The 13,468-nt window shown below is 61.0% G+C and overlaps 1 protein-coding gene across 3 annotated transcripts; it reads right to left on the bottom strand.

Moving 5' to 3' along the window:
* Window positions 1-452: 452 nt before the first annotated feature.
* On the bottom strand, window positions 453-13,098 carry KCNC3 (potassium voltage-gated channel subfamily C member 3; the record flags this gene model as incomplete). 3 transcript variants are annotated; one of them, XR_013968262.1, is made up of 6 exons in its annotated part: window positions 499-622; window positions 1,676-1,735; window positions 4,581-4,707; window positions 4,957-5,148; window positions 6,667-7,774; window positions 12,214-13,098. XR_013968262.1 is itself a non-coding variant. In XM_080827814.1 (5 exons), the coding sequence occupies 4 exons, from the start codon at window positions 13,096-13,098 to the stop codon at window positions 1,719-1,721; spliced, it is 2,202 nt and encodes a 733-aa protein (XP_080683940.1). In that variant the 3' UTR covers window positions 499-622; window positions 1,676-1,718. The 3 variants fall into 3 exon arrangements, 2 of the variants coding, with proteins under 2 accessions (XP_080683941.1, XP_080683940.1); XM_080827814.1 differs by lacking the exon at window positions 4,581-4,707; XM_080827815.1 differs by lacking the exons at window positions 1,676-1,735; window positions 4,581-4,707 and having other exon boundaries at window positions 453-622.
* Between the last annotated feature and the right edge of the window lie 370 nt (window positions 13,099-13,468).

Raw genomic sequence — 13,468 nt, forward strand, 5'->3', positions numbered from 1 at the left:
CTTAAACGCCAGCTCGGTCCCCTTGAGGTCCCCGCCCCCTTCCCAGAATGCCCCTTCCCTCGGCCCCGCGGCATGCAGCCCCTGGTGGCTTATTGCTGAGGTTGGGTTGGAGGGGGGGATTGTCCAGGTTGAGGGAGGCATGCAGAGTAGGGGAGAGGCGCCCCAAAATGTAATTGGCATAATTTGGACGTATTTACAGGAGTTTATGGGAGCGGGATGTCCTATGGCTCATGGAGACCTGAGAAGGTTTTATTGGGGGGGGTAGAGAATTGGGGGGGTGGACTTTGGCTCCTCCCCCTCCATCCTGGGGGCCCAGGTGGGGGTGAGGGGTCCGGGGGTGTCTGCTGGCGTCGTCGTCTCAGTTGCATATTATTAATGACTTTTTGATTTTTAAAAAAAAAACCCTTTCCCCCACCCCCCACCCCCAGCTCCTTTGACCTTCTTCCCTGTCACCCCCGAGTCCCCCCACGGGGGGGAGGGGAGCGCTAGAGGATGGAGGGCAGGGTTGGGGGAGCGCGGCGGGCGGCCCTGGGGGAGCCCGGGGGAGTGGCAAGGGGCGCGAGGCGCAGGGACACCCCGCTCAGGCCCGCGATGCTGCTCAGGCTGCGGGATTTCTCGTAACCTGGGGGGGAGGGGTCGGAAACACGGGAGGAAGCATGGAGATGGGGGTGCAGGGGAAGGGTCCAACAGACAGAGAGACCCCGAGACAGGGAAGCAGGGGAGAAACGACCAGGAGGGAAGGGAGATGGAGAAAGAAAGAGAGACACGGAGACAGAGAGCCAGAGACAGGAAAAGTCAAGAGACAGAAAAAGGTGAAGCAGAGGGTCAGGGATAGAGACAGACGGTGAGGGAGACAGAGGGGATGAGAGACAGAGACAGACACCAAGACATAACAAGACAGGTGGCAGAGGCAGAGAGGGACAGAGGCGGACCAAGGAGACGGAGAGAGAGAGAGGTGAACAAATTGGACAGTCAGTCAGCATCAAGGAGAAAGGTTCAGACATGGGGAGGGGGGAGAGACTCAGGGTTAGGAGGCAGGGTGACGCCCACCGAGCCTCCCTCACCCCAACCCCACCACAGCCCGCCCCCCACCTCCCCTCCCCCTCCCCCGTTGGCCCCCTTATCTGAGGCATAAAGGTGGGGGGCAGCAAGGCAGATGGTGGGCAGCCGGGCATGGGGAAGGCGCTTGGTGGAATGCATGTAGGGGGAGCAGCGGTGGGAGGGCTCGGTGGGGGCTGACCTAGTTGTGGGGAAAGGGGGAAAGGCAGGTGATGGGGCTGTGGGGGGGCGGAAAGGAGCAAAAGCAGGCAGTGCCTGGGGGGGGGGGTGCTGGAGAGCAGTCTGAGTGGGCCAAGGCTCACCTGCAGGTTGTAATGGGGTATCTTTAAAGGGTCATGAAGTCTTGAGGTGGAAACCTTCTGATGGGAAGGTTCTCACAGTGTCTTGAGAGCCAAAGGGGTCTAAGACTGGGGGAGTATGTGTGTGGTTTCTTGAAAGCTTGGGGAAGATCTGAGTTCTGCCAGTGTCTGGGGAAAGTTCCAGTACTTCTCTAGGCGATGCCAAGAGGTCTGTCTGGATGAGGGCATCTTGACCAGAGGGGAAGGGGCCTGGGGGGCCGGGGTTGGAAGCCCAGTATCTTGGGGACACCCCCTCCCAGCCATTCCCAATTGCTAACCTGGGGGGAAGGGGCAGGGGGGGACCGAGGGTCTCGCGAGGTCTCAGGCGGTGACAAGAGCTGGGGACAGAAATACACAGAGTCACGGCGGGGGGAGGGTGGTCAGGGGGAACCCCCCAACACAGCCTCACTGTTGGGGGGACGGAGAAACGCCGGAATCTCTTCCTCCTCTCTGGTGTTTTCCGGGGGAGGGGAGCAGTGAAATGGGGGCGGCCAGAGACATCAAATATGGAAGGAGCTTCCGGGGTGGCTGGGGAGGAGGGGGTGGGTGGGGAGGAGGAGGGGGTGGGTGGGGAGGAGGACCCAGGGAGGAGGGGGTGGGTGGGGAGGAGGACCCAGGGAGGGAGGTCGGGGTAGGGATAGGGAAAAGAGGGGAACAGGTGTCAGGAGTTGGACTCGGGTGGTTGGTATGAGAAGAGGAGAAGGAAAGGGTCATGGGGTGGGCAAGGGGCGAGCCAGGGGGAAGGGTCTCGGGAGGAGTGGGGGGACAGTAGTGGCGGGGTCACCCAGGGAGGGCAGAGAGGAAGGGAGGAGCCTGGAAGTGCAGGAGTGGGGAGGGACCCAGGACTCCGGGGCAGACCGGCTCAGTCAGCCCCATCAGCTCCAGCCACTATTTGAGTTCAATGAATGGATTTTGGCATCAGAGGCAAGAGCAGCGGAGACCTCCACCCGCCCGCCCCACTGCACCCTCCCTCCCATTCCCAAATCCTCCCCACTCCCTCAGCCCCTCAGTTCTCTGGGGCCCATCTAGACCTGGGGGTGGGGAACAAAGGGTGGTCCGGGACTGGGTGCAAGCAGGGGGAAGGGTGAGGCCGGAGCAGGGAAGGGGGGGATAATGAGATGAAAATGGAGAATGAGTTGGGGGAGGTGGAGGGATGGAACGAGAGGAGCCACAGTCCCTCCTGGATGAGGAGCCTGGAAGCCTGGGTTCTCATCGCTGTCTGCTCTGGGTGGGGGGGTCGCTCAAGGACCCCCTGAACGTCTGTGAAACAAGGGGCTTGAGACAAGGCTGTCCCTGGAGACTCCCCAAGTCCCACGACAGCATCTTCATAGGCTGTAAGTGGGAATTCTCTGGGCTATTATCTCTGTATTTCTAAAGAAGTTTCCACAGACTGTTGCAACCAAGCGCCTTCGGGCAGCTTCCCCGTCACTTTGAAGACCAAATCCAGCCTCTCACCAAAACCTGTCACGACCCTTCCTACCCCTGCCCCCCATACTCTGGCTGGCACCCTTGTTCCCTTCGGCTACTCACTTCCAGCCACACACCCCTCCTTGCTTTTCCTTTGACAAACCAAGCTCGCCCCATCTCAGTACCCCTGGACTTTTGCACTTGCTGTGCCTTCTGACCGGCGGGCCCCTTTCACTGTTCAGGTTTCGGTCTCACCTCCTCAAAGAGCCCTTTGCAGACACCCCCCCCCGCCCCCAACCCCGTCCGAAGTGGCCAGAGTAATCACCTTGTTCGCTCATTTGACTTTCTGCTCCCCGGATCAGGGGGTGGCAAACGTTTCCTGCAAAGGGCCAACTCCTAAATATTTTCAGCTCTGTGGGCCACACGTTCTCCGTGGCAGCTCTTCCACTCTATTTACAAAACAGCCTGCTGGCAGACTTGGCCCCTGGGCTGAAGCGTGCCAATCTGTGCTCTAGCATGTTCGCTCTGTGATGGCGGATTCTGGCTCTGCGCGCTGCCAAATCTCCAGCACCTGGAGCTGTGCCCTCGGTAATGAGCTGCTCCGTGAAGGAACGGATGTGGGGATGGAGGAAGCAAGCCCCGTGCCTTAAGCTAGGGTGGCTCCGAAGACTACAGAATGTGTGTTCGCTTCCTGGCAGAAAATAAATGCCGGACTGTGTTTGCTGAAAGATTCCTCGACTACCTCGCCACTCTCTCCCCCTCATCTGCCCACCGCCAGTCTCCAGGCCCGTCCCTCCCGCCCCTTCCCCATCCCTGACTCCCTCTACCTTGTCCCTTCCTCTCCATCCCAGTGCACAGCCCTGAGCTGGGTCCAGGCAGCATCCTCCCCCTGGACCTTCATCCCAGCCTCCTGACCTCTAGTCGGTCCACACACAGCCCAAGAGCTGACCTGCCTTCCCGGGGGCCCTCACCAAGGTCCTGGCCTTTCAGTCCAGCCCGCCTTTCCTGCCTGTCCACCTGCCAGTCCCCGGTCTCCTCAGCTTTGCTTGTGCTGGTCCCTCTGGTCACCACCGTCTAATGGGATCATTTCTTTGCTTGAGGTCAGGCTAACTCCAGACATCAGTTCCTCCGGGAGACCTTCCCCGTCACCTCCCTCCTACCCTGGAGAGTTCCGAGTGTTCCGCACACTGTGCGTCCCTGCGCTACCTCCACTTTCAGAGATCACCTCAAACAGGGACTTTCTAGGTCGGTGTCTGCCGCTCCCATCAAACTGGGAGCTCCCCCGGGGCGGGGGGGATGGTCTTCCCTGCTGCCTCCCTGCGCCTTAGCAGCGGGCCAGGGATGTGCGGGTACAGACAGGTACTCTGTGCATGCCGGCCTGTTCACAAGCCGCTGCGTGAGCAACTGAGTCCCCCTCACCCCGGCTTGCACCCAGAAGTGTGCTGGGTATGCACCCTGCTTTCTTCACTGAATTTAAAAAACACCCAGGGGGGAGGCAAGGGGAGAGATGAGGACAGGGGTGAGGCTGGGGCTCAGTCCTGATGGGCAGGGGAGGGAGGTCAGGCACGCAGTGGGGAGGGCTGGGTTAGTTCTGGTGGGTGAGTGAGGGGCAGGGCAAGTCCTGGGCAGGTGGGTATGGGGTCGGGAGTCGTGGCTGCAGGTTAATTGGATGGAGCCGTTCAGTGAGGAGATGGGAGTCTCGGTCAGTGGGGGCCACATGTTTTCAGAGGGGTTAGTCAGGAGGGAGGTGGGGATCCAAGGGTGGGGGCTACTTACCCCGGGGGGAGGGGATTCGTCCACTAGGGGGATATCCAGGCTGCAGCGTTGGCGTTGAGGTCGGGCAAGAAGCTTGGGGGGCCTGGCTTACGCCAGTCTGGGGGGGGCAGTGGGGGAGCACCGATGGCTGGGGGTGGGGGAAGAGGCCAGAGGGTCCGGGGGTGGGGGTGGGGGAGATGGAGATGGAATAAAGACAGGTGAAGGGTCAGTGGTGAGGAAATTTGGGGGTGGGAGGGGTCTGGGAGGAAGGGAATTTGGGGCCAGGGGATGGGGGAAGGGAAGTCCAGCACCTCCTCCCCCATCTCCCTCTCCCCCCTCCCCTGAGGGAGGGAGAGAAAGAGAGGGAGGGTCCCGGGGCCAGTGGAGGGCACCTCACCTTTCCGGATGGAGCCATCAGGGGAAGGGGCATAGTCGGTGAGGAGGAAGCAGGCTCGGTCCCGGCTATAGCGGCCTCGGCTCCCAGGGGTGATGGGGCTCTTGTCTTCCGGGGACATGGCGGGCTGGTCGATGGCTGGGCAGTCCTCATGGGCAAGTGCAGCTGCGGCGGGGTCCCCATTGGGGCGGGGATCTGCACCGGGGGGGTCAGACAGAGACACAGAGGACAGAGTGAGGTGTGGGAACTCAAGGTAGAAGGGAGATTAGCAAGGAGGGTGTTGGAGAATGTTGGGTGCCAGAAGTAGGTGATTGAGGGGCACGGTGTCTCAAGGAGGGGACAGGAGGGGTGCATAGTTGGAAGCAGGGTGTCAGGGTGCGTGCTGGTGGGTTCAGGGAGCCGGTCATTGGGGGAGGGTCTTAAATGCTGGGAAGGACAACAGGGAGAGGGAAGGGCAGTGAGGGGTGGGTGCGGATGGAGGGTGCTGAGTGGTAGAAGTGGCGGTCGGGCCAGGTATCAGGTGCTGGGAAGGGCAGGACTGGGGTGGGGAGCTGGGCATTGGGAGGGTGGTTGGGAAGTTAAGTGGGTGCTGGGAAGGAGGCTGGGATAGGGTGCCGGGTGGGGGGCAGTTGGTTGAAGTGAACTAAGTAGGACTGGGATGCAGCGCTGGATTGGTAGGGTGCCCGGGTTGGGATGGGTTTGGAGGACTGGCTGGGAGATCTAGAGGACAGAGAGGGAGTGGCTTAGGGACGGTGTTGGGTGCTGGAAAGGGCACAGTGGGGAAGGGTTGGGAAGGTGACAGAGGAGGGAGGGGAGAGGTGGGGGTCCCCCAGGCTCTGACTTAAGCTATTTTTAATTGGTGTGAAACTGGGTCAGCGGCTGAGGGAGCAGGATGAGGGCCAGGCGGCCCAGCTCCCTTTCTTGACCTACTTAAGTCACGGGGGTGGGGGCCACCAGCTCCAGACTGCCCCCAATCATCGCCTCAGAGACACAGACTCTCTGAGGAGGTGGGGGGTGAGCAACACCCAGTCAACTCTCTTCTAGCTCATCTCCTTCACTTCCCCTCTTTATCTCGGCAGCCTCTGTCTCTCAGACCCCTCTCGGGCTGCTCTCGCTCTTGGCACAGCCTGAGCCAGGCCCTAGGTCCCGAGTCACCATCACGTGGCCGGTCTGCCCTCTGGGCCTATCTTCTTGGCCTCTATCTTCTGGGTTTTTAAGCCTTGTCTCCTCTCTTGGCCTCACTGTTGTATTAGAACCTGAACTCTCTGCCACTGACCCTACCCCCACCCCTCCCTCCATCTGTCCTCACTCTCCTGCTCTCAGTGACAACTGCCTGATTTCTGACTGCTGCTTTTAGACTCTTTTCTCAGGGTCATCACTGGAAAACTCCGAGGTTGCAACTGTCCTTCGGCCAGGTCTCCGGCCAGCCCGTGATTCCCACATTAGACCCACTCTGTGCTGGTGTCTGAGTCCCCCTGGCCAGAGGCTCATTACTCTGCCTCCCAGGTCCCCGGCAATGTCTCTCTCCCCAAGTTGTCTCCTTCACACAGAATCTGTTTCTGTGCCTCTTCACTGACCTCAGCAATAGCGGTTCCCCTTTCCCTCTCTCCTCCCTGGTGACCCCCCCATCTCTCTTAACCTCAGCAGTGACCTCCCGCCCCCTCCGAACCTCTCCGCCTCCCCACGCCCCCCCCCACCATGCACCCTTCTCACCTGCCCGGTTGATCTCAATGACTTCCTCCTGAGCCAGTGGGCAAGGCTCCCCAGGGGCTGGCAGAGGAGGCAGCCCCATGATCCCGAGCCCACCCGCTCCCCCCCTGAGCAGCCCGGGGTGCGTGTGGGGGCCCGGGGGGTAGGCCCCAGCCACAGTCACCCCCACGGAAGGTGGGGTGATGGGGGGCGGGGGGCTGATGCCACCGCTGCCGTGGTGGGCGTGGTGCGGGGGCGGTGGGGGAGGGTCGGGCTTGCAGTAGTTGGGAGAGCCGGGCTGCGGGGGGCGGGGGATGTGTTTGTTCTTCTTCTTGGGCAGCTTCTGCTTGGCCATGGCCAGCGAGTAGTACATGCCAAAGTTGTTGACGATGACGGGCACGGGCATGGCGATGGTGAGCACCCCGGCCAGGGCACACAGTGCCCCGACCAGCATCCCCGACCAAGTCTTGGGGTACATGTCTCCGTAGCCCAGGGTCGTCATGGTGACCACGGCCCACCAGAAGCCGATGGGGATGTTCTTGAAGTAGGTGTGGTTGGAGCCCAGGATGTCATCGGGGTCCGCGCCGATGCGCTCGGCGTAGTAGATCATGGTGGCGAAGATGAGCACGCCCAGCGCCAGGAAGATGATGAGCAGCAGGAACTCGTTGGTGCTGGCGCGGAGCGTGTGGCCCAGCACGCGCAGCCCCACAAAATGGCGCGTGAGCTTGAAGATGCGAAGGATGCGCACGAAGCGGACGACCCGCAGGAAGCCCAGCACGTCCTTGGCGGCCTTGGAGCTGAGGCCCGACAGGCCCACCTCGAGATAGAAGGGCAAGATGGCCACGCAGTCGATGATGTTGAGGCTGCTCTTGAGAAATTCCACCTTGTCCGGGCAGAAGGTGACCCGCATAAGGAACTCGAAGGTGAACCAGACCACGCATACGCCCTCCACGTAGGTCAGGAAGGGCTCCGTCTCCACCTCCACATTGGTGATGTTCTCTGGTGGAGCCCCGGGGATCGGGGAGGCCTGGGTCACCGTCTTGTTGCTGATATGGATGAAGCCTTCATGGGTCTCCAGGCAGAAGGTGGTTATGGAGATGAGGATGAAGAAGAGGGAGGCGAAGGCCACATACTGTGAGGCAGGGCAGGAGAGAGAGGGCAGAAGATGACCCAGGCATCTGGTCAACCAGCCAAGTCCGCAAGACCCTCCCGGCGGCTTTTCCCAGCCCGACTCCAGGGAAATTCAGAAACCCCATATCTCCATCACAGCCCGCACCCTGCTGTCCCCTCTAACGCCTGAGAAAGGGGAGGAAAAGGATCGGAGGCAGCTTCCCCCAGCTTGGGATAGGAGTGGGCTCCAGCAGTGGAAACAGATGGGCAGCTGTTTTCATGGAAGCAGCAATTTCTGGTCCTTTGCTCTATGTCCCAGACCACCTTCCCACACTCTGTGTCCTATCTCAGGACTTCCCAGCAGGGTCCAAGGATGCTGGGGGGAGGGATGGGGGTGGGGTGTGGGGGGAGACCAAGATTACTCACCCTCTGTGTATCAGAGGCTTTGGAGCTCAGCTTGGAGCCAAGGGAAGGGGAAGGGGGGAAGGTGGGTGGGGGGACAGAGTACCTGACAGTTAAAAAAGCCTGGATTTGAATCCAGCCTTTCCTGTGCCTAATTTGGGCAAGAAGTTTAAGCTTTCTACACCTCAGGGTTTTTGTTGTTGTTGTTGTTACCGGATTATTATGAGGATTATGTTAGATGAATATACAGAAGTCCTGGCTCCAGAAACAGTGCTTGGCCCAGGATCTGGAACTCAGTAAGCAAGACTGCGCTCCTAGTAGGGTACGCGGGCATCCGTTAGTTGGAGACAAGGTCAAGGCCTTCAGAGAGGAGCCAGGGCTTAAGGACTCTGGTCCCAATGTCTGGCTCCAAAGAAGGGAGAAAGCTCAGTGTCACCCTCAACTAGAGAGGACAGCAAAGGGCTGGAACCATAGAGGGGTGTTAGGGCCATAAATAGGAAAGGAAGTGAAGAGTCAAGTCTGCAAAAATTGAAAAGGAGAGAAGCAAGGAGGGTTGGGGTTTCAGGCTGTGGAGAGGAAGGGAGGGTCAGGGGCCCGAGCGTCAGGGGAGATGGTGGAGCCAGGGCCATAGAGGTGAGGAGGCTTTAGCCAAAAGTGCAGAAAAGGAGGTGGGGCGCACATGGGTTATTTCAAGATGGGGAGGACCAGAGTCCTGCATGCAATGGTGTGGATTTTGAAGAAAACCTTGAGGAGCAAAGGGGGTGCGGTCAAGATCTTAGAAATGGAAGCGGACAGAGCTGGCCCCTGGAGATGACAGTGGGCTTTATCAAATATGCAGAGAGAAGAGTGGGGTTAGTGCCTTGCAGGGAGAAGGAGATGGGTGTTAAGGCAAAGGGGGGCTTTAGTCAGTTGGGTAGAGGAGGAAGGAGGACCTGGGTAACCTGAGTTTTAATCAGGGATGCAGAGAAAAGCAGGGCCCCAGGCTCGGACTGCAGACAGGACCAGACCTTGGGGTGGGCTGGGGGCCTGCACACCCCTTCAGCCACTCCCCTTCCTCCACAGGGCTGGGGGGCGGGGTCTGGGCTTGGGAAGGCTCAACTTTAATCTGAAGTGCAGAGCAGAGAGGTGGGCCAGAGTCTGCTGCACAGACAGCCCTGGACCTTGGGGTGGGCTGGGGTCAGCGCTGGCCCTCTCTGCCCCGCCCCCCTCCTCGTTTCTCCGCAGTGGTTTAAGAGGCCAGAGGCCGCCGCACAGCGCATGCCCCGTGCTCCCCCTCCCGCTCCAAGCCGGGTGCGCGGCGCAGGCTGCGGCACCGCAGTGGGGGCGGACCGGCCGGGCCAGGGGGCGGGGCGCGCGGCGGCCAGCACCGAGGCCAGCTCCCCCGCCGCAGTGCGCAGCCGCCGCAGCTGAGAGCGGTCTTAACCCCTTCCGGGCCGGAGCAGAGCAAGCAGGGCGCAGCCGTAGTGCCGCTGCTTCACTTCGGGAGGCCGCGGGCCAGGAGTTTAACTCCTTCCCTCCCAGGGCAAGGAAAGAAAGGCGGGCACCCGCCGCAGTGCGCAGCTGTAGTCTGGACTGCGTTGGGGCTGGTTAAATCCCTTGCCCCCAGGTGGTTCAAAAGCAGAAGGGGCAGGAGGGCAAGGAGTCCCTGTAAGAACGAAAAGAAAAATTACGAGGAGGGGAGGGAGGATGAAGTAGGGCTGTACTCTCCACGTTGCACTGGCCTCTGCTCCCAACTCTATCTGTCAAACTCTCACTTGTAGGCTGGAAAGTACCTGGCAAGCCGACACTCAAAAACCATTTGTGTAGTAAGTGAGTGACAACTCCCACTCCCCCGCAACTGTCCCGGACCCCTAGTCTCACCTCAGCACCCTTCAATGGGGTCACGAGAGAAGGGCGCCCCAGCCATAGGGGAGGAGACCACTCAGAGGCCTGAGGGGGCATTTAGGGCCAAAGCCCTTCCGAACCTCCTCCTCCCTACCTCCCCCCACCCAGCCCCAAATTTCGCCAACTCAGCGCTTCCTGGGACCAAACTTTATGCGGTGCCTCTGGGCTACACCCCCCCCCCTCTTTCGCTCCCTCCCCTGGCGCGAATGCGGCACTGCGGCTCCACGTCCTTCCTGGCCCAGGACACTGCACGGTGGGGGGAGGGGGCGGACAGGTTCCTCCGGGTGTTTGGATCCCCTGGAGGCTAGGAGAGGGCCCGGGAGTTGTTCCTCTTTCCCCTCCTTTCTGATCCCCCCCCACTTTGAACTGTCCCCTTCTCTTCCAACACAGGGAGGAAGTTAGTAGGAGGAAGAGGTTCAAGGGAGAACAAAGGGGGAGGGTAGCTATTTAGCCTAGGAAGTTAGAGACGTTTGAAGGAAGTTTTGGGGGGAAGATGAAGGGAGCTTTGGGGAAAATCTGGCATTTCAAGGGAGTTAAGATTAGAGTGTGAACTCTCTGGTTCACTTTTGGGGCAGGGGAGCAGAGGGGCCCAGTCCTGGGGTTTGGCTGATGGAGCGGCGGGAGCTTGGGAAAGGGGGAGTGCGCAGGGCTGGGGAAGGGACCAGTGGAAAGATACCGAGGCAGAGTAGAAAGAACTGGAAGCTATTTTGAGAGGAAGTTTTGGGACAGATAACTGGGGGTGGGGGAGGGAGTCCCAAAGATTGAGGTTCACTAAAGTAGGAGAAAAGTCAGTTGATTGACTTGGAAAAGGACTGGGAGGCTCTGGATGGGGGATCCTAGAGATAGAGTGGGAAGGGAGAAGAAGCTGGGAGAATCTGTGGATGAAGAAGGCATATGGGAGCTTCTGGAGAGGAAAGACATATTATGGGGGCTCAAGACTCTTCTGGAGACACTGAGGAGGAGTGTGAAAGGCTTGGGGGAAGTCTGGAGCTTTATAGGGAAAGTCCTTGGGATGGGAGTTGGCGTGGAGGATGCAGAAAGATATGTGAACACAGACGCAGAGGGGACTGGATAGGGTCCCAGGAGGAAAGGCTCCCCAGGACTCCGTGTTGCAGCAGGGGAGAGGGGGAAAGTGTGCTAGCCAGAGCAAGGGGTTTGGGGGCTCACAGGGGTCCAGGAGGCTCTGAGATTGAGGCAGAGTCTTCTAAGACTTTGAGAGCACAAGTGGGGTTCAAAAATAGCCAGAAGACTCAAACTTGAAGAGAGGGGAGGTGTAGGGAGAGGGGCATAGGGAGAAAGAACCAGGGAGAACCCCAGGGGCTGAGGGTTGGAGAGGGGGCTACAGAGGAGGTGCAGCTTGCAGGGAAAGGCAGGGGCAGTGTTCACAGAATCTGGGACACTGAAGGTTAAGAAGGGAGGTCTTCTGGGGCACCTGGGTGGCTCAATGGGTTGGGCCTCTGCCTTCGACTCAGGTCAAGATCTCAGGGTTCTGGGATCAAGCCCCGCATTGGGCTCTCTGCTCAGCAGGGAGCCTGCTTCCCCCTCTGTCTCTGCCTGCTGCTCTGCCTACTTGTGATCTCTCTCTCTCTGTCAAATAAATAAATAAAATCTTTAAAAAAAAAAGAAGAAGAAGAAGAAGAAGCAGAGAGGTCTTCTGAGGGTCTGGGGATAGTCCAAGAAACTGAGGGCTGCAGAGGGGTTCTCTAGCGGTCGGAGGGGGTGACCAAGAGAGGTGAAAAGGATTTACAGGGGCTCAGAAGACTCAGGGCTGGAGAAAGTTCTTCTGAGGGTCTCAGAGGAGTCCAGGAAAGGAGGTAGTGAGGTTGTTCAGAGAAGCCCAGGAAATTCACAGACGGGGCAGAAGTTTCTAGGCGTGCTGGGTAGCTTAGGGAAGCCGGGTGGGGTTTGGAGGGATCTGGGGGATTCTAAAGGTTGAGGAAGCGTCTTCCGAAGATCTGGGGATGGCAGGGAGAGGGGGTGTGTTCACAGAAGTATGGGAAACTCGGGGTTGGACAAAGAGGCTTCTCTAGAAGAACCTGGGAGGCCCAGAGACCAGGAAGGTCGGAAGGGGTTGGGACGGGCCGCGGGATTCTGGGGGTTAGTATGGGGGCACTCCTAAGGGGCTGGGATCTCCAGGAAAGGGGGGAGGGTTGGGGGCTCCGAGATCGCGCTCACCCTGGCGGCCCGCGACGAGTAGGGGTCCTCGAAGAGCGCCCACACGCGGGGCTGCCAGCGGCGCCACCACGTGCCGCCTGCGCCGCCCGCGCCCCCTGGCGGCCCCCCGGCGCCGCCGCCCGCGTCCTGGAAGCAGAGGCGCTTGAGCTCGCCGCCCGCGCCGTCCAAGCCGCCGCCGCCCGCACCCGCCTCGTCGTCCAGGCCCGCGTCGTGGGCGCCGGCGGCGTTGGCGGCGTTGGCTGCGCCCGCTGGGTCCGGAGCCTCGAAGGAGTCGAGCGCCTCTTCGGCGTCGCGGTGCTGCCGGTAGGTCATCCAGCAGCAGGCCTCCACGTCGGTCTCGTCGATGCCCCAGAAGCCGAGCTCCTCCTCGAAAAGCGGCCCGCACACGTCGGCCGGACAGTGCAGCTTGCCTGTGCGGTAGTAGTTGAGCACGTAGGCGAAGACTCCCGGGTGCCGGTCAAAGAAGAACTCGTCAGCGCCGGGATCGTAGTCGAAGCGCGCCGCCGCCTCGGGCTCCGTCAGGCCGGCCAGCCGCGTCCCCGGCAGGGTGCGCAGCGTCGAGCGGTACGTCTCATGGCGCACGCCGCCCACGTTGATCACGATCTTGCCGCTGTCGCCACCGCCGCCGCCGTGCCGCCCCATGGCCGCCGCCGGCAGCCCGGGGCATGGCTCGGCGCGCCGGCCCCCGGGCCCGCGAGGTGCCGGGGGGCCCGCCGAGGACGCGGCGGGGCCGGGCTGCGCAGACTGCTGCTGCTGCAGCGGCGGCGGTGACGGCGGCGGGGGAAGCGGCGGCGGGGACTCGGGCGGCTGCAGCGGTGGCGCCGGCTGCTGCTTGCTGGCCCCCTGGCGCCCGCGGAAGGACGAGACGCAGACTGAGCTCAGCATTGGACGGGGGGCGGGGCGAGAGGGGCGGGGCGAGAGGGGCGGGGCCTCAGGGGGAGAGGCAGACAGGATTGGGTGGAGGAGGCGACGAAGGGAGGGGGCGGGGCCGCGGTAAGGGAGGAACAGAACTGATTGGCCTGGGGGAGGTAGGGCGGGGCTGAGGCAGGGAGAAGGTCGGGGACTCCGCACAGCCTAGCTGGACGGGGCGGGGCTGCAGGTGAAGCACACCGATTGGATCTTTCCGAGAGAAGGGGCGGGCGGAGCTAGGCGTTAGGGGGCGGGACCGACAACTAAAGCTGCGGGGCCCGACCGCGCAGGGAAAACCGAGGAGGTGGGACCAGATATGAGATCTTAGTGAACTGAAAAAAGGAGC

Source organism: Martes martes, assembly GCF_963455335.1.
Source record: "Martes martes genome assembly, chromosome: 17".
Taxonomy (NCBI): Eukaryota; Metazoa; Chordata; class Mammalia; order Carnivora; family Mustelidae; genus Martes; species Martes martes.